The following is a 23,118-nucleotide window of genomic DNA, read 5'->3' on the forward strand; positions in this document are numbered from 1 at the left end:
TCTCCTTCCAGAGAGAAGACCAAGCAGGTCTCAGCAGAGCTGGCAGCCAGCTGCCTGTGCCGCTCCATGCTCAGCCCCAGGTGAGGGCAGCAGTGGCTGCAGATGGCCATGCCCATGGCGGATTTTGCCAGCCTTTGCCCCCAGCATCGCTCTTTGCAGCCGCCATGGACATTTTTTGCGCCCTTTGCTCTCCTCCAGTTTCAGACTCCGCCGCTCTGGGGTTGCGGTTCAGCGGGGCAGAGCAGGGGGAGGGAAGAAGGAAGAAGTGAGGGGGCTGCTTTATAGAAAAAAATAAAAAAGTGAAAAGGCAGTCATTTGGGGCCTGGGCATGCTGGTGGTTTCGCCACTTCCGTTGCCTGATCCACCTTTTCAGACACGCATGAGGAGACTTCTGAGAAGCGGCCCCGAGCGCTTCAGCACAGCCGCGCACACGCACGCGTGCAACGCACGGCCCCGCGCGCAGGCTGCACGCCGGGGAGCAGCCCGCGGGGCCGGTCTGCTCCCCAGCGCACACTCACACACGCACACCTACCACCCTCCTTCCACAAAAGAGGTCTCTTTCATTTCCTGCGAGAGGAGGAGGTGGGAGAGAGGGAACTTGAAGGCTGCAAATTCCTCAGCTGCATATCTCGCCTCCCTCTCCTTTCCTATGCTGCTTGCCAGCTCTGCGTTCAGGAGCTGTGGCTCCCGCTTCCCATACAAATGGGCCAGACTGAACAACTGTGCTTTTAAACCTTGTGAGACATTTCTGCTGCTTTGTGGGTTGTTTTTTTCACTCAGCATTTGTGTGCTTTGCCTGTCAGAGCCACCTCAAGGCTGCTCTGACTCTTCGGGGCCAAGCCGCTGTTTAGCTGTTTAGGAGCACAGGCATGCCTTGTGCTGGGGTCGAAGTATTTTTTGCCCCAAGCTATCCCCTTCTTGCCCCCAGCCAACCCCAGGAAGCTTGTCTTCATGCATATTGACAATTACCCTGTGCTGGAGCAAGGCTTTTCCAAACCCTGAGCAGTATACATGGCATTTCAAAGGGATATTGCTGTCAAGCACCCAGCTTGTCACAAAACTGTGAGCTGGAGCCACTAAAGCAGCAGGTGGTACTCAGGTGTGTTAGGTTAATCCTCAGCTCTGCTAAGCCAGAGTTACTTTCCCTCATGAGTAACTAGGACAAGCACAGGAGAGGTGGAGGGTGCTTCTGTTTCACAGTTATTTGTCCCTTGCAGGCTCTCCCTTATTTTCTACAAGGTAGGCAGTATTACTTCTCCTCTGTCATAGACAGAAGCCATAAGGGTAGTGGGTAAGATCTTATTCTTTACAGATCTGCGACAAAGCTGGGAGGTGATGTTTCTTAGCCCATTCAGAGCATCCTGATGCTGTGTTGTGGCTCAGGTAAAGCTGCTGCTGATACAGGAGGGAGTCCAGCTGGCTCTCCTGTTTCTTTGCTTGACACCACAGCAGTATCAGTCAGAAACTATGCCTGAAAGGCAAGTAAATTTTGTGTTCATCTAAACAGGGGAAATCTTGTGCACAGAGATTTCAGGACCTGGTGACTGGAGTGCAGAATGCATGGGGAGAAAGTCCGCTTTTGCAGAACGTCTCCCAAGGCATCCAAGGACTCTCTCAAACCCACAAAGCCAGCCCTAAAACCACAGCTGCAACAAAAGAGGAAGAGTCCACAGCAGAACTTGGAGTGTATTAAACCTTGCAAAATAGGTCCCTTTCTGTGGGGACGGGTATGTGTATAAATACATACATACGTGTACATGATAAGAGAGCTGAGGTTGTTTGGCGGCAGCGGAGCTAAAAGTGAAGCAGCCTGCAGGAATGCTGAGCAGGGGCGGTGATTTCAGGCAGGGCTAGCAGCGGCAGGACTGGATTGCGTGGAGGAGCGGCCCGCAGTGGTGGCTTTGCAAGGAGAATGACCAGGCTTCCCAGGCCCTAATGCAGCAGAAGTAAAGGACTCTGGCTAGTCCGTGAGACAGAGGTAAATTCAGCAAGGATGTAAGCAGGAGAGTGAAACATGGGAAAGAGAGCACCAAGAAAGAGGATGCAGATGAAAAGACGTCCAGCTGGTGCAGGGTGCGTAGACCAAAAGGAGCGTAATTTCCATGTAGCACTAAGGAAGAACATGGGAAAAGAAAGTAAAAAGAGCATGTTAAAATATAGCCAGCTGTCTCTGTTCTTGTCAGTCCTGACACAACCAAGTGCAGCCCCTGTTGAGTTCGGAGTTGTGCAGATTCCCATGAAGGCTGTGTTCAAGGCCGGCCCCAGAGAGACTCTACCTGAGGTGGATGCATTCCTGTGCATTGAGTCAGGAGCTCAGAATTAACTCTTCCTAGGATGCAGGGCCTTTGCTGAGCAGGTGTGGGTCCATCACTGACAGCTTTGCTGGAGCTGGAATGACATTGGCCGAAGGAATCTCGCCAAAGAAAGGAAATTCAAGGAGACTGTGCATGGACACAGTGTAAGAGCTGTTCCTTCATTTGGACAAGCCTCTGGCCCATAGTGCTGGTGCATACTTTGTGAATGTGCCTATGGTATGGTTTGCAGTCAGAGCTGCATATTTTGACTGCAACGTGTATCCAGCTTCAAGTTTCCATTCTTGGGACGTGACCATGTCCAAGGTCTGTGCTAAGACACACTCACAGATTTCCACAACCCTATGCGAGGCCGATAAATCCTGCCTTAGCTGAGCAGGTAGAGATACTAAGCCTCTGAGTTAAGCAGATATAGAGCCTATTCTGGATTTCAGGAGTCTGTAGCTCCTGGGCACAGTGGACTCACCTCCTGGATCGCTTTAGAAAGCACAGAAGAAGGAAATGTGCTGGAGGTCCCTGCTACTAACTCAGTTCTTCTGAACACAAGGTCAGCAGAAGAAAAGCTACACCATGCTATGTCTGGACTGCAGGCAGACAGGGTCTACTGGTCAAGCCACAACTCATGTTCCCTGGTCACCTCATCCAGGCCAGGGATGTGGTTGGAGCTCCCTGATGTTCTTTAGCCCATGCACCCACTCTTTCTCCCTAGGAAGTCAGAACAGAGCTGCTGTAACCCTTAAGACCGAAGGACCAAGAGGTGGTTGAGACCCAGGATTATAGTAGCGTTTCCATCTCTGGGGTTATCTGTGTCTCGCCTTCCACTGGAGCAAAATTCAATTCCACACCCCTTGAAGTCAGTCTGCTGTGGAAGTGATGGAGAATGAGAGTAAAGCAAGCAGATAATGCAGTGGGGGAGCATTTCCTTGCATCTTTCCTGGACAGAAGCATCATCTCTGTTCCCACCACTTGTAGGACCAGCTGTGGTTTCCGGCAATGCCAGACACAGCCATCACCCTCTGGGTTCCTTTCCCTTTCATTGTCCCTCCTGTTAAAAACCCTGCAAGTATCACTGAGAGCCAGCTCTATTATTCACCAACCAGTGAAGCAAGACAGGCATACTCTCCCACAACCTAGGGATGCCCCTCTGATCTGTTACTGATGGGGCTATCTTTAATGGGATCAGAGCTTGCCCTTTTCCACATCCCAGTGGGACAACACCTGCCCACCAGAGAACAAAGAGGAAACCTGTTGTGATGGGAAAAAAGACAGACTTCTCCCCAGAGAGGCAGCGAGGCCATTTGATTAAGAGCATCTTTCTCCCAGCCAGCTGGTTTGCTAGCAAAACAACCCACTAAACTTCATCTTTATGCAAGAGGGAAAATCTCTCTGAAGCAAATGCCACAAGTCCAGTTTTACTCACCTATGTAAACCAAGAGAAATCTGGGGAAATCATTGTAGAAAAAGACTGTAGGAGCAAGAGGGAAAATATTTCTGCTTAAAACCAGATATTTTTAAAAGGTAATTTCAGAGCAATATTTTAAATGCTGCAGCAAGAGATCTAACTAGAAGCTTCATCCTGTCCTCCTCAAAAGACCCAGTGGTTACTCATTGTTGTACATTTCTCTCAAACCCCAGTCTCTGCAGAGGTGCAGCATCCCAGTCAGGCAGGTCTAATTCCAGATGTGCCTCCTGCATGAATGTCACCTGGAGACTGACTGTCCCGCATCTGCCCCAGGAGTTCCCTTCATCTGTGGCACTCCCAGCCTTGAGGCAAGGAACCAGGACAGGACCAACCAACAGATATCTCTCCAGCCGTGGTGCCAAACTCCAGATCAGACTGTGCTTTCTTTTTCTCTGTCCGTTTCTCAAATCAGAGACCGTAGGCTTGGTTGCTGCTGCTTGTCCCATGAGCTGCCCAGAGCAAAACTGGCATGTGAGCATAGGTGCAGACTCCAAGGGAGTGAGAAGAAAGTTAACTATGACCCAGGGGCCACTTTGTGGTACATGCTTTGTTAGCCCTGTCCAGAGTTGGAGTGGAAGTACTCAGACATGCCTGGATGTGTTTGTGCATCCTAGTTTCTTTGGCAGTTTTGTGATTCTGGCAGAAACGTAATTGTGAGCAAAGCTTTATTCCAGTGGATGCGGCACGTAACAACGAGTTCACCCTCAGTTAGAGAGGATCTCAGTATGACCTTCCGTAAAAAAGGGGCATTGTTTTGAGTTGTTAAACAGCTGCTGTGTTCCACCCCAGTAATGGTTGCAATTCAGTAGTGAATAATATAAGCCTTAGATAAACAGCCAGTAAAATAATTTGGGATCTTTCCTGGTGGGGGGAAGCCGGCAAGTTACTCTACGAAAATAAATTCTCTCTGCCTAGGAAATGAAGTGTTCTCCTTTTCGTCACCAAGTGAGCTGTCGCACAAAATCTCTTCCCGCCCTTGTGTGCTGGAAGCAGCCCAATGCCGTCTGCGGTACTCTCTTGCCGTCTTTACCTTCATAGGAAGCAAGAGGCGGTTTTGGTTTGGATTCATGTATCTTCTCTGTTTTCTCCTCCAACCCTTGCCTGCTTCTCCATCCCATCCCAAATCTCTCTAAAAATAACTCTCCCAAACTGCCCATCTACTGTTCTGCAGAGGCACAAACATCACCCCCGTTCTTGGAGCAGCCACACGGTGACTGCGAGAGAAGCACAAGTTCCCCCGAATCGCTCCCTCCTGCAGGATGCCGCCTCGGGTCGGTACGCGCTGCGTCTGCCTGCGCTGGGGCAGGACTGCAGAGCACCAGGCCTTGGGTCTTGGCCTCCATCGGATGAACAATTTCCCGTCGAAGGTTACTCACTTCCTGTTTTCTGTATTTAGACAATCTGGGCCTATAGGGAGGCTTTGATTTGTTGTAAACTTCAGCTGGTTTAAATGTTAAGTCGCGGGAGACCGAGGCGGAGGGAGGAGGGGAAAGGCTTGGAGACAAATTAGGGCTATTTAATACCGCGACTGTGTTCTCTCCCAGTTTTCTAGTGACCATTAGAGCATGTGAAAGGAAGGCCAGGGGCTGACAGCATGGGAGACAGAGAAGGAGCTGCTTCACAATGGGCTGGGGCTGGAGGCAGTGCGTGCGTGTGCGTGGGGCTCTGTGTGTGTGTGTGTGTGTGTGTGTGCAGCGGTTGGGAGCAGCCGGGTGATACACTCCAATGACTAATTTCTCCAATGTGTCATTTTTGCCACAGCTGTACGGAGAGGCTAACGGCAGTGCAACAGCTCTGCAGCGAAGGCAGGGAGGAGCCTCTAACCTAGAGAGGAGAGTACTGTGCCCTTTCCCAGTGCCTATCAGTACACACCACACACTGACATTTGTTCGAACTTGCCCAGAAGTCTGCTAGACTGGAGCGAGTCAATGCTTGTACATAGCTGATAGGGCAGGTCGTGTCTTTTTTTATGCCTGTTTTGCACAGGGAAACTGAGGCATGGATTGCTGTAACTTTGCTTGTTATCAGAAGGTGAGTGTGCGAGGGACTGGGGTGAGTCCTGGCACCAGTCAGGCAGTGGGTCTGTCTCCTGAGATATGCTTCGTCTTGAAGAACATCTACCCTGTGTTGGTGAGAGTTATGGTTGGGTAGAGAAAAATAGTGCACAGCCCAGAGTGCCTGTGGGCACAAAGGTTGTGTGAATGGTTTTTGGGTGGTTCCTTTTTGTTCATCTAGTTCTAACAGATTAACTCTCAAAATGGGAAGCTTTCACTTTCAAATTTTACAAGGTTCTACAAAATAGAAAAGAAAAAAACCCTAGCAGTGGGCTGAAATGCAGCACGAGATGGTAAACTGAACTGAATTTTACAGCAAAATCTGGTAAGGATTTCCAGGGACATCCTGAAATCACTCTGCAGTATGATCTGCTACCAGAATGCCAGTGTGGGCAGGTGGGAGTGAATGAAAGAACCAGAGATAAAAAAATCACAACCAAAACAGCCAATGTAATGCTCTTGTGTCACAGGTAAAGAAACCTGCCATGTCCTCTCCGCCTGACGGAGAGGAGGCAGGAGCTGAATCAAGCTCCAGAGGAAAATAAAAACACACTGGGGAAGACTTTAGTGAAGCACTGAAGTGTTTAGGAGAAACAAGGGTCCATGTTCACGCTCTGGCACTGATAGGATCAACTCCAATGATTTACACATGCTCTCGACCCTCCTGAGCCAGAGCCAACTTTCCTCCAAATAACTCCCTGCAGCCCAGAGTGCAGAACCACAGAGAGAGTCAGGGGAGCCGGATACAGGCAGGTAGCTGTTTTCTCCCTGGCATTGCTGCATAGGCTGGGTTAACATCATACTTCCCCGATTCAGTTTTTATAGACCAAACAGTAGCAGTTCCCTCCCTCAGCGGTATGTTGAAGCCTTTCACTGCAGGAGGGCTTAGTTCTCTATTGTGTTATTACCTGTTGGATTTTTTTTCCACGGTATCTCCTACCCTGCGATTGCATTTTGCTCAGCCGCGCTTTTGGTGCTCAGAAATGCAAGTTGGTTCTTATTGCAAATGCAGTGTAGTTCTTCCTGCAGTCTCTCCCATGAGTTTCCTCTGATGGGGCCCTCGACCTCGCAGCAGCACCTTGGTGCAATCTGAGCCCTGGATTTAGGACAAGTTCTGGATCTGACAGGAACACATCAGACTGAATCAGGATTGACTGCAAAGCCAACACCACGGAGAATTGCACCCAAAGCTGTTCAAGCAAATGGTGTTTCTGAATCGGCACCAGCCGGCTGCCCTGATGCTGAGGTTTGATCTGTTAGATCCAGAGCAGCCTGGTTTGCACTCATATCACCACGCTTAAAGAACGGTCACTTAATCTCACTTAGAAATGTTTACTTGCAAGGACCAGATGGCCCAGGGAGTTGGGCTAAACAAAGCATTTTACTTCTAGGTCATGCATTCTAATCCAGTCCAGGTTGGTGATAAATGAACATATTCACCTGAAGGCCACATTTGGCTTCGTTTTTTTGTGTTTTTCAGGCTGGTTTCCAAGGGGAGATGTCGCACCACAAAATCTCCCTCCGTGCCCTACCACAGTTGGTACTGATTTGACTGTCTCTGTGGAGAAGCCAAGGATCAAATGCTCCATGGCGCCAGACTGTTTTCTTTTGCAGCCTGCAGGTAAGGGGAAGTTGTCCTGTGTCTGGCTGTGTCGTGCCTGCTCTGTGGATGGGCAGAATTTCAGTTTGCAAAGCTGCCAGTCCAACACCCTCCACCAACGTGAAATTCATTAAAAAAATAGGGAAATGTTTAATTGCAGTTGACATATAGGCACTCTCTGCTATGAACTTTACATGCAATCACAGATAACAGCATCAAAATTAATGCCTGCTTCCCACTTGTCCTGCTATAAGCAATAAACGTTTGGCAACTCAGTAAATAACAAAATTCTCATGTGGCCATCTACAGGTCACTGGGATACTTAAGAAGTTTGCGTTAATTATACCATGTTTGCCATCAAAGCGGGGTTATTAACCCTTTCAAGCTGTTGCAGGAAAGCCGTAGAGTCATTTGGAAGTAAGTAAATGATATCTTGTCACTAGAAATGCAACCTTTGCAAAATTAAAAAAAAAAAAAAGTAAAAAAATGTTTGAGGCAAAAACCTCACTAGACGTCATGGAAAATACTCTACCTTTTCAGCTTTCGTTTTATTTATTTTGTGTTTTGACATCAAACACTCCCTGTAACCTAATCTTTTTGGCTTTTGATGTGGCCGTGGAGACATGACAATTAAGCACGGCTTAAAACAATAATCCCAACAACGGGAACCAAAGGCAAGTAATGTCAGGGTTCCCTCCCTCACAAAAAACCTATCCCCCAGTGTTTGGTGGTAGTGAAAGGACCGTAAATCCCAATTTGTTGCCTCGATATCTGCTCTGTGCTTACACTTTGCGTTGAACTTTACACACTTGCTCCATTTCCATTCCCTGCTGTTTGTTTTCCTTCTGCTATGCAAAATGTCTGGAGACAAACACGATACAGACGTAGCAGAGACATGGTTTGATCTTTCACAGATTAGTGCCACCTGACAAACACAGGATTATTTGTTATCTGTGATGCAGGAAGCGCTGAAGACCCGGCTCAGAAGAGGCACGCTCTTCCAGGCGCTGGGGGGGCTGCAGCACCCCTCCTGAGGGATGATGGCCCTGATTCTGCGAGTGGATTGGACCGACTGGGCAAAATGCCTGCAGAGAGGCAACATCAAGGTAACCCCTCATCAAAGTCTGAACAGGTGTGTAATGTGCAACCAAAGCAAATAGCTTGATTATTCTAAATTATTTTCAAGTGATGTTGTTAGTTCTCCTGTTGTCTCCTTGTCTCAGCTATCCAAATATGGAGGGAGAGTGGCTGAGTTTACTTATAACCCTGTTTTAAACCTATCTGAAAATGAACATGTTTCATTTTAAATGAAGCTTGCACAGTATGCTATAAACTCCCCTTTTTTTTTCTTAATGGGTGTTTGCACTAAGCCTTGCTAAACAAGTTAGAGAGATGATTAACTCGTCTGAAATGATGCGGGAAGGCCTCGTCCCGGTTGCGTGTGCTTTCTTCAGCACATCTAGAGCTGCTCCAACTCCTGGTCATTCACGAGCAGGGCTTGCAAACAGGGCTGGGGAGGAGGCTCACGGTTAGAGAGAAACAGTGATAGAAAGGGCTGGAATTTGCACACACAGGCTGAAAAAGGAACTCAGGTTATTTTTTTTCTTAATGAGTAAGGAGTTGTCCCCAAGTTGGTTTCCACAGAAGTGAGACGCAGCTCCCGGGGGGTCAGAGGAGGAAACTCAAAGTTCATTAGCAGTTTTCTTGAAAATATTGTTTTAGTAGCAGCAGTACTCACCCCTACACATGGCGAGAGGACTTTGCAAGACTCAGCTTCACTTTGTAAGGCCCTAAGGAGTTCCTTGTGTGGGTCCGACTCGACCGTGTGATGAAAGCAGCCAGGAAGTTTTGGCCACGAGAGAGCTGCCAAGCACTCGTCTCCATCCTCACACGCCAGCCCGTGTGGCACCCCCCCTGCACCCACGGCTGCACCCCTTGTCAGTGGTTCCCGGGACAGCATTGAGCAGCTCTGAGCTGGCATCGCCCCTTGCTCCCTTCACATCACGGGTGGTGCCAAACAGCAAGAAATGTTGCATGTTACAGCAGCGCAAGGACCTACGGAGAACTTTGCCCAGTCTAATACAGGCTCTGCCTTGAAACCCATCAAGCAGCTGGCTGCTTTTCTGCTTTTATGGTGCTTTTCAAAACTTGTTTTTAATTGAAACACATTTCTTCAAACGCTTTAAAAAAATGATCAGCAAACCAACAAAAAAACCCCCGAGAAACTGCAGTTCATCGTCTGCAACGTGGCCGCTGCCTTCGATTTTAAACTAGTTTAGAAACTTCAGCGCGCTTAACTGCATGACCTCGTCACCCCAAAACAACACTGGAGAATGAGCTTTTGTACCCGTGCTTTTTATACTAAATCATTCACCAACTACTTTTTTTGTCCTACCCCGGCAGGTTTTTGAAATATCAATAGACCGCTCTGCATAAAGTTTAGCTAATAATTCTACTGGCAACAATGACGACAATAATTTTTCCTCTCTCCTTATTAAAAGCAGCCTTTATGACATGAAGCTGGGCACAGGTACTTTCACAAAAAAGGTATTTTATTATTCTTAGCAATATTCACCTTGAAGGAATATGAGGAAAGCATACACTTTTTACAGACAATATATAAACATGTTGTACATAATTAACAATAACTTAGTTCACTAATCCAAAAATAAGCAACATAAAAATTAAAATAAAAACAGAAAATACTGAAATTTTTTATGCTGATACAAGTACAAAATAATTTAAATCTTGACTGCCGTTGTCTATGCTGCAGTGACTGACAATATATTGCACTTTGTCAACTGTATCAGTAATCCCTGTCTTCCACCCACATCCCTTCCCCGTCCCCCTGCCCAAATCCTACAGAAATTTGAGTTGGGCACAAATAATGTACAGCTGTACCATTGTAAAAGGTAAAAAGTAAAAAGGACCCAATTTTTTACCTCAGTAGATTAAAAATTCATACGATTTCTCCCAACCAATTTAGTTTCCTGTTTATTTCCACTTTACAAAGTGCACCTATATGCCTACGCAGACCAGAAAAAGGAGGAAAGCAGGATTTTCATGGCTGCTTGGTTCTTAATTCATTATCAAATATTTGAATTACGTGTTTAGAAAAAAAAAAAATGTACATCCAGTTTTATTTGTTTCGTTGTGTTTTTTTCTTTAAAGCAGGACTTTTGCAGTAAAGATACACTTGGCTTGATCCAAAAAAAAAAAAAAAAACCCCACCAAAAAAAAACCCAACAACAAAAAAGTTAAAAATTAACAAAAAAAATAATAAAAAGCTTGTCACAGAGTTAAGCTTACGTGGTTTACATTATCAAACCCCTCTGTTCATTGGGGCATTTTCATCAGAAGTATAGCTAAATATGTACATTGTATGTTATACTGGAGCTTGTGTTCACGAGAGGCATCGGATCATAACAATCAATAGAATACACTTCACATTGGCAATAGCTTTGTTTTCGGTCATTTACGTACAACATGGTTTAATAATGGGAGATTTAAACTTTTTTCTTTTTTTTGTTTGTTTTTTTTTCTTTTCATACAAAATACGCTACGGAAAACGGACATTCCCCTTAGAACGATGCTTTCCCTCCTCTCTCATCAGCTGTCTCTGCGTCTGGGATTTGATGGATGCGTGAAGCTCAAACTGATTGTCTCTCTCTTTCCCCTCTCCAGTGATCTCAACCTCGTTCTGCCCTTCCTCCCTGTGAAGTCCACCGGGGCCTGGATGCCTGAGACAGCACACGCGCTGGCTGGCTGCGTGTGGATGTGGTGGCCACACGGCCGTGTAAGTTTACCCAAGCAGCTAATCTGCATTTTTAAGCGACAGCTGCCAGCGCAACAGAACAAAATGCTTCAACCTCTAAAGCCTGCGAGTTGGATGGTTTTATGCCCTGTGATGGTTTTTGCTGTGCTAGAAGTTAGCTGTGACACAGTTGATTAAAATGCCTGTATCTCACCCCTCGCTAGTGCTGGATTGCCTTCCCGAGAGTTTTTTCCCAACAGTTTGTCTGATCTAGCTGTCTGTTTTGAGGAATCTGTTTTGAGGAATAATAGGGTAGCTGGGAGGGGGGTTGTTTTTTTGAAATAAATCTTTCCTGTTACGGAAAAGAATGAAGAAATTGTGTCAAAATAATCACCATCTCAGGTGCATTAAAATCCCATATTACGGCTACATTTTTGCTTTGTTCCCCCCCAGTCTTTTCCCCCTCCCTAGTAGATATATTGGTATGGAAGATAGACAGAGCTAATCCAAGGGGGCTGCTGAATGTGTTGCCCCCTCTCACCCTTGTTTCAAAGGCAGGTTTTCTTACAGGGTAGCCATTGCAAACAACAGCACAAAAACATGCAATCAGAGGGGTTGAGGCTTTTTGTGGAAAACAAGAGCAAAATAAATATGACTTTGTGTCTGGTTTCATTTTAAAAATTATGTTTTTATAAAGATGTCCTTTTCTTTTTGTTATTTTTTTTTCTTTTTTCCCCATCCCAAACAAAGTCCACGATAGAAATCCAGCATGTCTGGCTTCCAGTAAGCCGATTCCATCCTGGGAAGCTACTTATATCTCTTTACAATATTCACAGTAATAACAAAGAGAGAAAGGAAAGCCAGTTCCAAGACTTTTCCTTCAGCTTCTGCCACCTTTTGCTTCCTGCTGGACCATTAAGTATCGAACAGGTGAGTTCTTTTTCCTTATACCTGAGGGGGCAAAGTGCATTACAGGCACCACTATACGTTTCTGCAGAAGACCCATCATCATTTGCAAGGCTTTAGTCCGTCATTACGAGTTAAACCACATGGGAGCAAAGATTCCCTTTTGCCATCCCTACATTCTCCTCTTGACAGAACGTTTTCTTACTTGGTGTCGTCTTAGGTAAAGCCCCATGTTCTTAATCTCTGAGTGGGTCTCTCGGTCATCAGGTTCTATCCCATGGCTGTAACCATGCTGGATGGGTGCGGATGTCCAAATGAGATGCTGGAAGATGGGTGGATGGGGGTAGGTGTTGGTAGGATGTGTCCAGAGTGGCTGAAAGGTGGCAAGTGCCCCATGGGTGCCATGTGACTAGCAAGGGCAGCAGCGCTGAAGGGAGACGATTTCTCCTGCATGCACTTGGACAGTTCCTCAAAACACTCAGAGCCTTTCTTGCTTTTCTTTGATTTGTTGGACATTTTCCTATTCCTGGTCTGAATTCCTTCCTTTTTCATGGTCAGAGGCCTGTTCACCTGCAAGAAATGAGAAAATCAGGCTCATGCAGACAAAATGACCTTATTGTGCAAAAATGAAAATATTTGGACAGCCCCCATGTGTTTTTCCTGGATGGAGACCTTTTTCTGGCCAAAAAAAATGGTGTTTCTCTCTACAGAACTTGTTTATATTGATTTGTTTAATAAAACCACACACAAAAAAAAACCCCTAGACATGAAAAACAAATTGAACTGAATTTGGCAGCTGATGACTCTCTTTCCTGTAGGCTTACCCTCAATCCTAATTCATTTCCTAGTAGAAGAGATCGAACTAGGAGGCACACGTTGACCCAAATTCAGTCCCAAGACATGAGCAATCTTGTACCAGTAACCTCTGTTACTTAAGTTTAAATAACGTTCCAACATGTCAAGTGATTTCTGCTTAGAATTATTTTTTTTTAAAAAAAAGAAGACAAAACAACAAAACCTTAGATACAATTTTTTTTTTTTTTTTGAGGGGAAAAAAAAAAAAAAGATGCCCCATCAGGATTAATTTTTGCGCAGAGCCAGTTCCAAACAGCCTCTGTGTTTCTGGAGGGAAACGGCACACAAAACGCGCTTCGTTAAAACCAAGTGTGGTAGCTCTGTTTTGCCTGATTTGCCCAGGCGTTAGAAGCCAAGCTAATACATTGTAATGTCACTGAACTTAGCATCACTATGCCGACAAAGAATGGCTGTCACTTCCCAGGGGAACCTTAGAGACTGGGAAGGAATAAAACAACCACCAAAACCCTGAAACCAATAAAAGCCTAGTGTACACCATGCAGTTAAGACATCAATTCCAGCCAGGCAAGCAGCGACACATGAGATGAGTAAATACTCACATTGTGCAATTTATAGTAGAGTCCGCAGGCATTACAAACTGGGTCCCCGTTTGCGTTACGTCGCCATAAGGTCGTGGTGGTCGTCTGACAGTTGGCACAACAAGTCCCTGCTCTCCTAGCCGCTGACTAACCAAAAGAAAAAGAAAATTAAAAATGTATCAGCAGGAGGAGGGAGATCATGAGAAAGGTCAAGCTGGACTCAATATTTAGGTTGGGTAAAACTAGTTACTAAGACTTTACAGAGCACCAGGGCTGAAGGAAAGCTCGTCAGTTTTATGTTTTGTGGCTGTTGGGTTTTTGTTTGAATTTAAGTATTCTCCTACACAGATTGCAGCTTCAAGCCCCATGGCACCGTGTGCGCAGGGGATGTAGGGAGAGAAACAATGCATCTCTAACTCCACAAACACAAATTTTAGAGGGGAAAATGGATATTTTATTTGTTCAGATGTTACCTTTGCAGGATCCTAGAATGCCTTGTGAAAATGCATTTGCTCTTTTTTTATTTATTTAAATGACTGATTTAGTTTGTGCCAGTGATGGAACTGGGTTTGAAAAGAAGGAATGATCTTAAAAGAATGTGATTTTTACCCCTACTCTGGCCCTTTAAAGATGGACACAAAAGAAAACCAACCGCATTACTTAACTGGGTGCAGTATTTATCAGCGCCATCACTGAAAATTCAGTTTCCATTTACAAGTGAAAGGCAGAAAACAAAACCGGCTCCAACTTTCTTTAAATATTTAGCAAACCAAATTTCATGCCTTGCAGCAATGATTCCACTGACCCGTCTGCCGCCTCTGTCCCTACTCAGTTCCTTGGCTGACAAGCCCTCAAAAAAAGTCTTAAAAAAACCAAAAAATCCAGCCCCAAAAATCCACCACCCTTTCTAAAACTATTGTTTTGCTGAAACCAAGGTGGAGAAACAGAAAAAGGCCGAAACATTCACCCACCTCCCAAAATAAGAACAGGAAAAGTAGATCAGCAGGCAGCCAGCAATTTCTGGATGGGCCCTTGTCTAGGAGACCCCACAATAACACGTTCTTTGTGCAACATGGTATTGTATAAACTGTTATGGATGGACTAATTGCACCTCGTATTTTGGGAAATAATTTTGTATTAGAAAGCTTCAGCCCTGCCTCTGGAAGTGGTCAAAACACAGTCCATTTTGTGCAATTGGATTAATGCTGAGGACTCAATATTTTATTTTCTTAAATTAGCAGAGTTTACTTTCTAATGCGTATCAGTCGTGGTGATTTCACCAGGGCCTTGCTCCCTGGATATTTTTGCAATTAAGCCACTGAGAGCCATAGGGTGAAGCAGCAGCAAAGCTCACGGGGCATCTCCATGAGCAGAGAGCAGAGTCCCGGTGCGGTGGGTTTCCCAAAGGAGAACTTTATGGGCTTCCCTGCCCACCGGCCTCCGCTCGGCTCACAAAAGAGAAGCACCAGGTTCTGCTCTCACTCGCTCCTGATTTATGCCATGGCCCTCTGTAACTGTCCCAAAGCTGATGGACCGCTCAGCAGCTTAAGGCAAGAACTGGGCACTGGGAGACTCATTATTTCAGTCCCTTACTCGCCTGTGAGAACAGGCCAAAGGCAGAAAGAGAGGATACCCCCTACTGCAAGTACCCAAACACAATTAATGCCAGACCTCCAAACCCTGACATTATTAATATGATCACTTTGCTATTGCATGTCAGATGAACAAATTCCAAAAGATGTCCATCTCCTCTCCCCCACAAACAAGCAAACTACAGTGGAAAAAGGGACAATAAACAAAACTGTAAATCAATTAAAACAAAGCAAAACATTAAAACGACTAAACTAAAAGAAAACCTCGCTAGTGCCCCCCAACCCAAACCTCTTGCAGTGAGCAAAGTACAACAGTCTCCCAACACCCTGGAAGGTGGAAACCTGCGTTTGCATGTTTGAGATGGCTTAGTGATATTCAACTATGCTGCTTAACTCTATGGCCTGTCCCATTCAGACTGGAAAGCACTTGAGCCTGAGAGACGATAATGTTACACTGTTGTCTTAACATTTTTAAATACGTCAGTCACTTTAGAAGGCAAGTCATTAAGAAGCTCGCATAGTTGAAATTCTGACTCATGACAGAAATCTTCTATATCCCATCCCAGCATTAGAGCAGCAATGTCAATTTTCTGCTCTCCAAACCTCATTGAAATGTGCCCACGAACAGCTAAGAGACTTAGGCACCATAAATCACAAAGCTCAAAAAAATATATTTATTATTCTTAGCATTTTAGGCATTATTTGTGGAGTAGAGTGTATTAGAAATTTCAAAACAGCGAGCATGACTGGCAAGGCTTGCCTATAGAAACTCTCTAAAGCTTTTAGAGTCAGGAAACAGATACACAAAGTTTCCTTATCTTTAACGTACAGATATCCGGATAGGAAACTACTACCAGGAGCTTAGAAAGGACATTTTTTTTTAAATCACTCAAATGAAAATACAAAGTATAGGTGACTCCATGGAAAAATAATAGGATTTTTTTTTTAACAGTAGGGGATTGTCTGGGGAGGGAACCAATATTAATATTGCCAGAGAATATAAGAGTGAAAATTACTTCATGGCTTTTATACAAATAATTATTAAGTAGGGAGCAGTAGCTTTGACTCATCTGATTTGTTTTGCTTTTTGGAGCTGGAACTTTTTTTAGTACATGGTGGAGGACATTCGTGCTCATAACCCTTTCGCTCCCAGTATGTGCCCAAAACGTCCCAAGAGGCCAAATAAATGAGGAATTAAATTAAAAGCTGTCATCCGAGGATAAACGGGGAGACGGACACGCGATACCCCGCACGTATTGTGCGCGGCGGGGAGGCTCGGGACAGAGGCGGCTCGGCAGGCTGCGGCGTCGCGGTGGTCTGTGCCGGGGCTGGGGGGGCGGTGGGGGTGGGATGTGCCCCGAGGCACGGCAGTGACCTCGACGTGACTGACCCCCGTGTACAGTACAGCTCGGCTCCGAGCAGGGGCTGGGCAGAGATGAGACAGTTTGATTTTGTGCCTGCGTGTGGTCCCTTCGCCTATTTTATCCCCAAACCCGGGAGAAACGGAGACACCTACCAGCCTTCGTTTGGGTTTAATGAGAGGTCGGTTTTGACCATTCATTTTGTGGTAGAGCCCGCAGGCGTTACACAGGTAATGCCCGGTGCCGTCTCTTCTCCAGAGAGGGGTGGCAGTTGCTCCACAGTTCACACACTCTCTGCCTTCTAAATGGAAACACGAAGAAACCGGATTTCTTTCTTTAAAAACAAATTCACAAAAGCTTTTCGCATTGTCCTTTAGGCATTTTCCAGAAGTCAAAACAGTGTGTTAATTCAAGCACAATCAGACAGCAGTGACATCTACAGCACATGCAGCAAGGAGCTCAGCAGTTCGAGAATGCCCAGGCTCCAGTAAGTATTTTTATGTCATGATCAGAAATAGGCAGCTCTCTCTCCAAGGTGAGAAAGAGTGACACTCTTATTGTGTCAGATGGAAGTTATCGTTTCAGTAACGAGAACTCCCTTAATCTGCGCCGGGCACCGCTCCCCTCCCGTATCTATTGCACTCCGATGGTTAGATCCCGTGTTCTCCTGCCACACATACACACGTACACGTGTACACAAACACACACACACCTGCAAACACAGACAGAGTCAAAGGAAGAGGTTTTCTAGAATTAACTCTAGGCAAAAAAAAAGACCTGCCATTCTGTGCTTGCTTTTTTTGTTGCAAATGCTATGGGATGAGAAAGTAAAGCCGAGCAAACTGGGAATGGATACAGAATGCCAAAGGCTCAGTTATGATTTTTGTTCTAAAGGCAGAAAAACGCTGTTAATGCTGATCCTTGAGAAAGTTCAGTCTCAGCAAGCACTCTGGAAATTACTGTTAAAACCAGGTTTTGAGTTCTTTCCTGTTTCTGTGATTTTTCGGCAACACAGTTTGGGTTTGGTAGGGAGCAGTTTACCTAATTACTGCTTCGTTATTATTTCAGTAGCACAACGTGGGAAATACGGCATTGTGGAATGGCTCTATTAAAACCCAACATGTAGCTCCCAGATACCCGTTTCTGCCTCAGAAAGCTCTCTGCTAAAAGTTCATTTGCCTCTGTTGGTTCGAGGGCAGGTCTGCTTAATATAGAAATCTCTGTTAATATAGTTTATGCAAATCCTACAGTATTTAACTGGAGAGGAAATTCTTTTTGCTAATAACTGAAGCAGGCCATGTTGAGTTCAGCGGGGCTTGTGTCTCCTTTAATCTAGGGAGTGGGTGGCTTTTAAACAACACAGTCTACAGTGAAAAATGAGGGGAGCTCTGCGGCACTGCATTTGTAGCTTTTGTCCCTCCTAGGGCAGGAAGCTGCAGGAGTCGTCGTGTCGTGAGTCTTAGTTTTCCTACAAAAACACTGAGTGGTCACGAACTTTCCCCAGTTCCTTGCGAAGGGGGGCTCCCTTACAGAAAAAAAAAAAAAAAAGAGAGAGAGAAAAACCGCGTAAAACAAAACAAAACGCTCGTTACTTCCCCCATCTAATAAAATCATCGGCAACTACAGGATAAAAATAAAAAAGCTACTCGAGATCCCTTTATCTTCAGAGACCTGCGTCTCGAATCCGTTTCCAAACTCGGGAGGCTGGGGCTGCTGGTTGCCTTTCCTTACTACTCTCTGCGCTACTAAAAAATACATATACATAGTAGCAACTGTATTTAAATAATGGCAGAGGGAGAGGGCGATTTTCCCCCCAGAGGAGCCATGTGAAACAAGAGCTGATGAGCTTGTAAAATAGCTGATCTTTTTGTTGCAGAACTTCTAAGAGATCATATTTCTAAATTATTGTCTACTTGAAAAATAAATGCGTGTGGTGTATTCATAAGCATAGAATACAAGAACACACACACACAAAAGCATATATAGCCATTTATTTTTAAAGGGCTATCTAAATTCAGTCCTAATATACCGTAATTCATTTCCTTCCACGGCTGAGGATGTTAAAGCAGGAAGGTTGGTAGAATTACACAAATTGTCTTAATTCGTCTTTCTAGTTGTACAACTGCTGTGATTTCAAAGTGGGAAAAAGTGGGATCAAAACTTCGTCCAGCACCTAATTTTCTGATTTAGGACTGCACTTTTAGGAAGAAATGCAAGGGAGGGTAGTGAACACGGGAAAGGGCTGCGGTCAGTCTTTGGAAGCACAGAGATTGTTCAGGGGATTAAAAAAAAAAAAAAAAAAAAAAAAGCATTTTCTAGTTAAAGTTAGGCTGGAGTAAGTTAGCGATGACTGGACACCTTAGTCTTTCGCACTGGTATGTAAACTATATTTGAACTTTTGCTCCTGTAGAACGCGAAGGAAATCGGGCCCTCTGCGATTTGGAGCGGACCGGCCGGGTAAGTTTCGCTTTCATCCTGCGCCGGGGCCTTGGTTCGTATTAATGAAGAGACGTGGCAATTATTTGAGCGAGAAACACCTATGGCCAGAAAGTCCCCACGTGTAATCCGCGGGGGGTTTTACTGACTTGGGGGAGCAGGGTCGGGCCTGAGCCCCTCGGGTGGCTGAGGCCAGCTTCTCTAAGATGGAAACTTTTTTTTTTCCTCATATAAATTCCTCTTTGTACAACTCAATCTGCCACCTCACACTGCACCGCTCCCCGTGTCTCTCGGCCCCATCCGAGCGCCTCGAGGCCGGCGCCCGATGGCTCAGCAGCCGATGTGGGCGCGTTGGCACCCACAGAAGCCTGGTACAAGCTCCATCTCCTAGTTTAAAAACCCAGAAAAGTGGGACCAAGCAGTCACCTGTCCCTCTGTCCCGAAGAGGGTGGACATAAGCACCCAGCCTCGCCGCAGCCTGCAACCCCACTCCGAAACGGCCGGCAAAACCAACCCCGACAGGCACGCACCCCCCCCGGCAGCATGACCCTCGCCTCGGCCCTTCCACCCGGGATGCAGCCGTTGTGTGCCGGGACAAGCCACGGGGTGCAGCACTTACCCGAACAGGATCGGGCCTTGCTTCGCGGCTTGGGGGTGAAGCTGGACGCGGGGCCCCCCAGGAAGCTGCCAGGGTGGAAGAGGCTGCTGCTGTAGTCGTGTGCGGCCGGCACGTAGGAGGGGTAGGTAGGGATGGGGTGGTGGGTGGAGGGCTGGGCCCCCATGCTGGTGAGGCTGCTTCTGAGCGGGCTGGCGCTCTCCATCTTCATCCCCTCCGACAGTGACACTTGGTACTTGATGCTGTCTTTGTCCTCCTGCCGGGCCCCGGCGGAGGATGAAGGGGAGGCAGCGCTGGTGGAGTTGGGGTCCGGGGACACTTCCTTGGGAGGGGTCGGGGGGAAGCCGAAGAGGTGGGAGCCGGAGTGCGAGGCCGGGGTGAGCGAAGACACGGAGGCGGTGCTGGACGTGCTGCTGCCTGGGTACACTGAGATGGCCCCGGGTGCTCCGGCCGCCGAGGGGTGCAGGGGTGTCTTGGTGAAGGGGTTGACGGTCCAGGGGTTGTGGTGATGGGCTGACAGTGCCGCCTTGCTGCTGTCCAGCCAAGGGATCCCGGGGCTGTGGATAAGATGAGGCCGGCACATTTGACTCCCGGTCAGGCGGGCTGTAGGAACACAAGAGAGTTTTGGATCAGCGTGGGGCAGCTTAGCCCGGAGCGTCTCTGGGAAGTCCCCCAGCTCCCGGCCCGGGCAGCTCCCCAGCCTGCGGGCAGCCGGAGGGGAGCCGGGCACGGAGAGAGATTTCACAACCCGGAGAAGAGCAGCCAGACTGGCGCAATAGCCCCTTCCCTCTGTCCTCTCCGAGGGGAACAGCAGCTGGCCCAGCGAGAAAGAGCGATGAGCGGCAGGAGGGGGACCCAGCTACCCGGGGCAGGAGTAAAGGCACCCCCCCCACCCCTCGCCTTCCTCCCGCCTCACTCCGGGGAATAAGCAGTAAACCCCTTTCTGCTCTGTCTTCTGAGCTGCTGCAACGCGATCTCTTCGGCTCCTAAAAACACCCCTAAATAAAATCCATCGCCGATTTGAATCGGTTTGTATTTGCATCCGGGAAGTAGCCGTGTCTGAGAAGTTTTAGCTTGTGCGCACACTATTTCCCCTTCCTCTCTCACCTCCCCCCTTTCTTTCCCTCCCCTCCGCCAGTGCTTGGTTATCTCTAGGGTTAAGATCCACCCGTGCCTCCCTTCCTATCCTGTGTTTTCTTAAATCTCCTTTCTCCCCGGCTCCGATACACCGAAGCGGCCCGGAGTGAAACTCCTTCGCGCAGGACGCCTGCCGGCCCGCTCGGAGGGGCCCGGGGAGCGCAGGCGGAGGCGGGCGGGGAGGGAGCCGGGGGTGTAAAGAAGGGCAGCGGGTGCCGATTTACCGTGTGCCTGGCTGTAGGAGACCCTGGCCCGGGCATGGGCGGAATTGGCGTAGTAGGGGTTGCCCTGGGAGTCCAGGTGGTTGAAGAAGACGTCGACTTCATCCGGAGGTAGGAGCTGCGCTGGTTCCATGTAGTTGTGAGCCAGTCCGGGATGGTGGCTCTCGGGGTGCTGCCCGTTGAGCACGGCGTGGTGGGCCATCCAGCGAGGCTGGTCCGTGGCCACCTCCATGGCCTCGGGCCTCCCCTCCCACCCACCCCCGGACCAGGAGCGAGCGGCGCTCGGTGGGGGGGGAAGGTGCTGCTGCTCGGGGGGTGGCTTTTGGCGTTGCTGGTGGGATTTAGGAGATGGAGTGGCTTTTCTTAAAAAGAAAACCGCCGGGTGTCTGGAATGCGCCCTCGGAAGGGTGGGGGAGGACCCCCGGAGTCAGCGTGTCCCTCTGTCAACAGGCGGGTGGCGGAGGCAGGTCCGCGGAAGCGGCGGGGCAGCACCTGTAGGGAGAGACAGGCGGGTGAGCGGCGCGGCAGCCCGGAGTGCGCTGCCCGCCGGGCCGGCTCCGGGCCGGCGGGTTTTCCCAGCGGTAAATGGATAAGGAGGGGGAAGCGGAGCCCCTCCTCCCTTCCAAAAATATCCTCTCCCCCAAAGTCCTCGCCTTGCGCCCTCACTGCTTATTACCCCACAAAATAAACAGAGATCCCATTTCAAACTCTCTCTCAAAAAAAAAAAAAAGGCAAAAAGTTTCTTTCTTTTTTTTCCCCCCGCTCTGACTACAAACGTCAACAGGAGTTTTTCCAGCTGGCTTCAAAAGCGGGATAAAAAAGGAAGAACGGCAGATCTAATATAGCGTAGTTGTAGCAAGAAGTCCGACAGACACAAAAGGAAAAGGAGGGCAGAAAGAGGGAGGAGGGGGGAGAGAAGAAGAAGGGGGAGAGGGGCGTTTAGCGAAAGCAGCGAGTGCGCCCTGGCAGCGGCGCGGCTCTCCCCCCACCCTGCGCCCCACACTTACCCTGCGCGGGAGGCAGGGGTGCCTCCGTGGGGTGGGTGGTGATGGATGCTTGCTTGGAGGATGCGAGCGCCGAAAAGGGGGGGGGGGGGACACACAAAAAAAAAGCGAGGAGGGAGAGGGGGGGGAAAAGGCAGAGCAAGCGCGGGAGGAGGAGAGGAGGCTGGGTGGAGGGTGTTACTCAGATGGCAAAGCCGCTGCTCTGGCCGGCTCGGTCCCATCCCCGCGCATCCTATATGAGCGCTGGCGCCAGCTGGCCGCGGCGCCGCAGACGGGCCGGGGCGCGCAGGGCCGGCGGCCGGGCCAGCCAATCCCGCCGCCCCACACCGCCCCCAACCGCACCCCCGGCCCCAAACGGAGCCGGCCCGGGGGGTGGGGGGGAGCGCGGCGCAGACCCCCTCCTCCGCCTCCCTTCCCCCGCCCGCAGCATCATCGCCCGGCAGCGCCGTGGGGGCTCTCCTCGCCTGGGCGCTGCACGCCCCTGCGGGGCGGGGACGGCAAAATAGGGGGGTCCCGCCGGGGTGTGCGGGGATACGCGGGGGGGGGGGGGGAAAGGGGGGCGCTGGGGCGGGCGAGCGAGGACGGAGTGCGGGAAGGGCTCGGCGATGGAGCCGGCCCCGTCGGGTGCTGCCCGGCCGCGAAGCCGCGGCTCCCAGCGCCGCCGCCGGGATGCCCGGGGCTGGAGGGGGGATGGAAATCGGCACCGGGGAGATGAATACGCTAAATTCTCCTAAATCAGGCACGGCGGCGGGCAGCCGGGAGCGGGACAAACCCCAGCGTGGTCACGTTAGTTTGAAATAACTGTCTGAATAGAGAGGAAAAAAATAAAACAAACAAATGCGAGGCTCCGCGCCGGCCCCGGGAAGCCGGCCGGGCGAGGAGGGCCCGGGGCCGCTCCGGCCGGCGCTGCCCCCCATGCTGCGCCGGGCAGGCTGCGGGCAGGGACGGGTCCTGCCCGGCTCCCCGGTCTGCAGCCCTCGGGCCGGGGTCTGCTGGCGGCTGCGGCAAACGGCCAGGCTAGGGGAGCCGAGCCGGGCCGGGGCAAAAGGGCGCCTGAGGACCGGCCACAGCCCCACTATTTTCCTTTTAACGTTTTTTTTTTTAAGAAAAAAAAATACAACCAAACGTTTTTAATATTTGCAATTAATTGTGTGCTTTGGGCCGGGGAGGAAAGGCGCAGCCCGAATCAACAGGCGTCTGCTGCGGAGCTTGCGGCGCGGCATGGGTCGGTCTCTGCCACCCTCGAAGGTGCCGATAAACTCCTCCGCT

General features: G+C 48.8%; 1 protein-coding gene across 4 annotated transcripts; it reads right to left on the reverse strand.

Annotated features, from left to right (window-relative positions):
- Positions 1-10,144: 10,144 nt before the first annotated feature.
- GATA2 (GATA binding protein 2) lies at positions 10,145-21,079 on the reverse strand. 4 transcript variants are annotated; one of them, XM_086619060.1, is made up of 5 exons: positions 20,849-21,079; positions 19,491-20,090; positions 16,591-16,733; positions 13,504-13,629; positions 10,145-12,658 (listed from the first exon to the last, which is right to left on the reverse strand). In XM_086619060.1, the coding sequence occupies exons 1-5, from the start codon at positions 21,075-21,077 to the stop codon at positions 12,359-12,361; spliced, it is 1,398 nt and encodes a 465-aa protein (XP_086475186.1). In that variant the 5' UTR covers positions 21,078-21,079; the 3' UTR covers positions 10,145-12,358. The 4 variants fall into 4 exon arrangements, with proteins under 4 accessions (XP_086475186.1, XP_086475187.1, XP_086475185.1 ...); XM_086619061.1 differs by having other exon boundaries at positions 13,504-13,587; positions 16,591-16,736; XM_086619059.1 differs by having other exon boundaries at positions 16,591-16,736.
- Positions 21,080-23,118: the final 2,039 nt, after the last annotated feature.

The sequence above is a fragment of the Tauraco erythrolophus genome, chromosome 12 (genome assembly GCF_009769465.1).
Source record: "Tauraco erythrolophus isolate bTauEry1 chromosome 12, bTauEry1.pri, whole genome shotgun sequence".
Taxonomy (NCBI): domain Eukaryota; kingdom Metazoa; phylum Chordata; class Aves; order Musophagiformes; family Musophagidae; genus Tauraco; species Tauraco erythrolophus.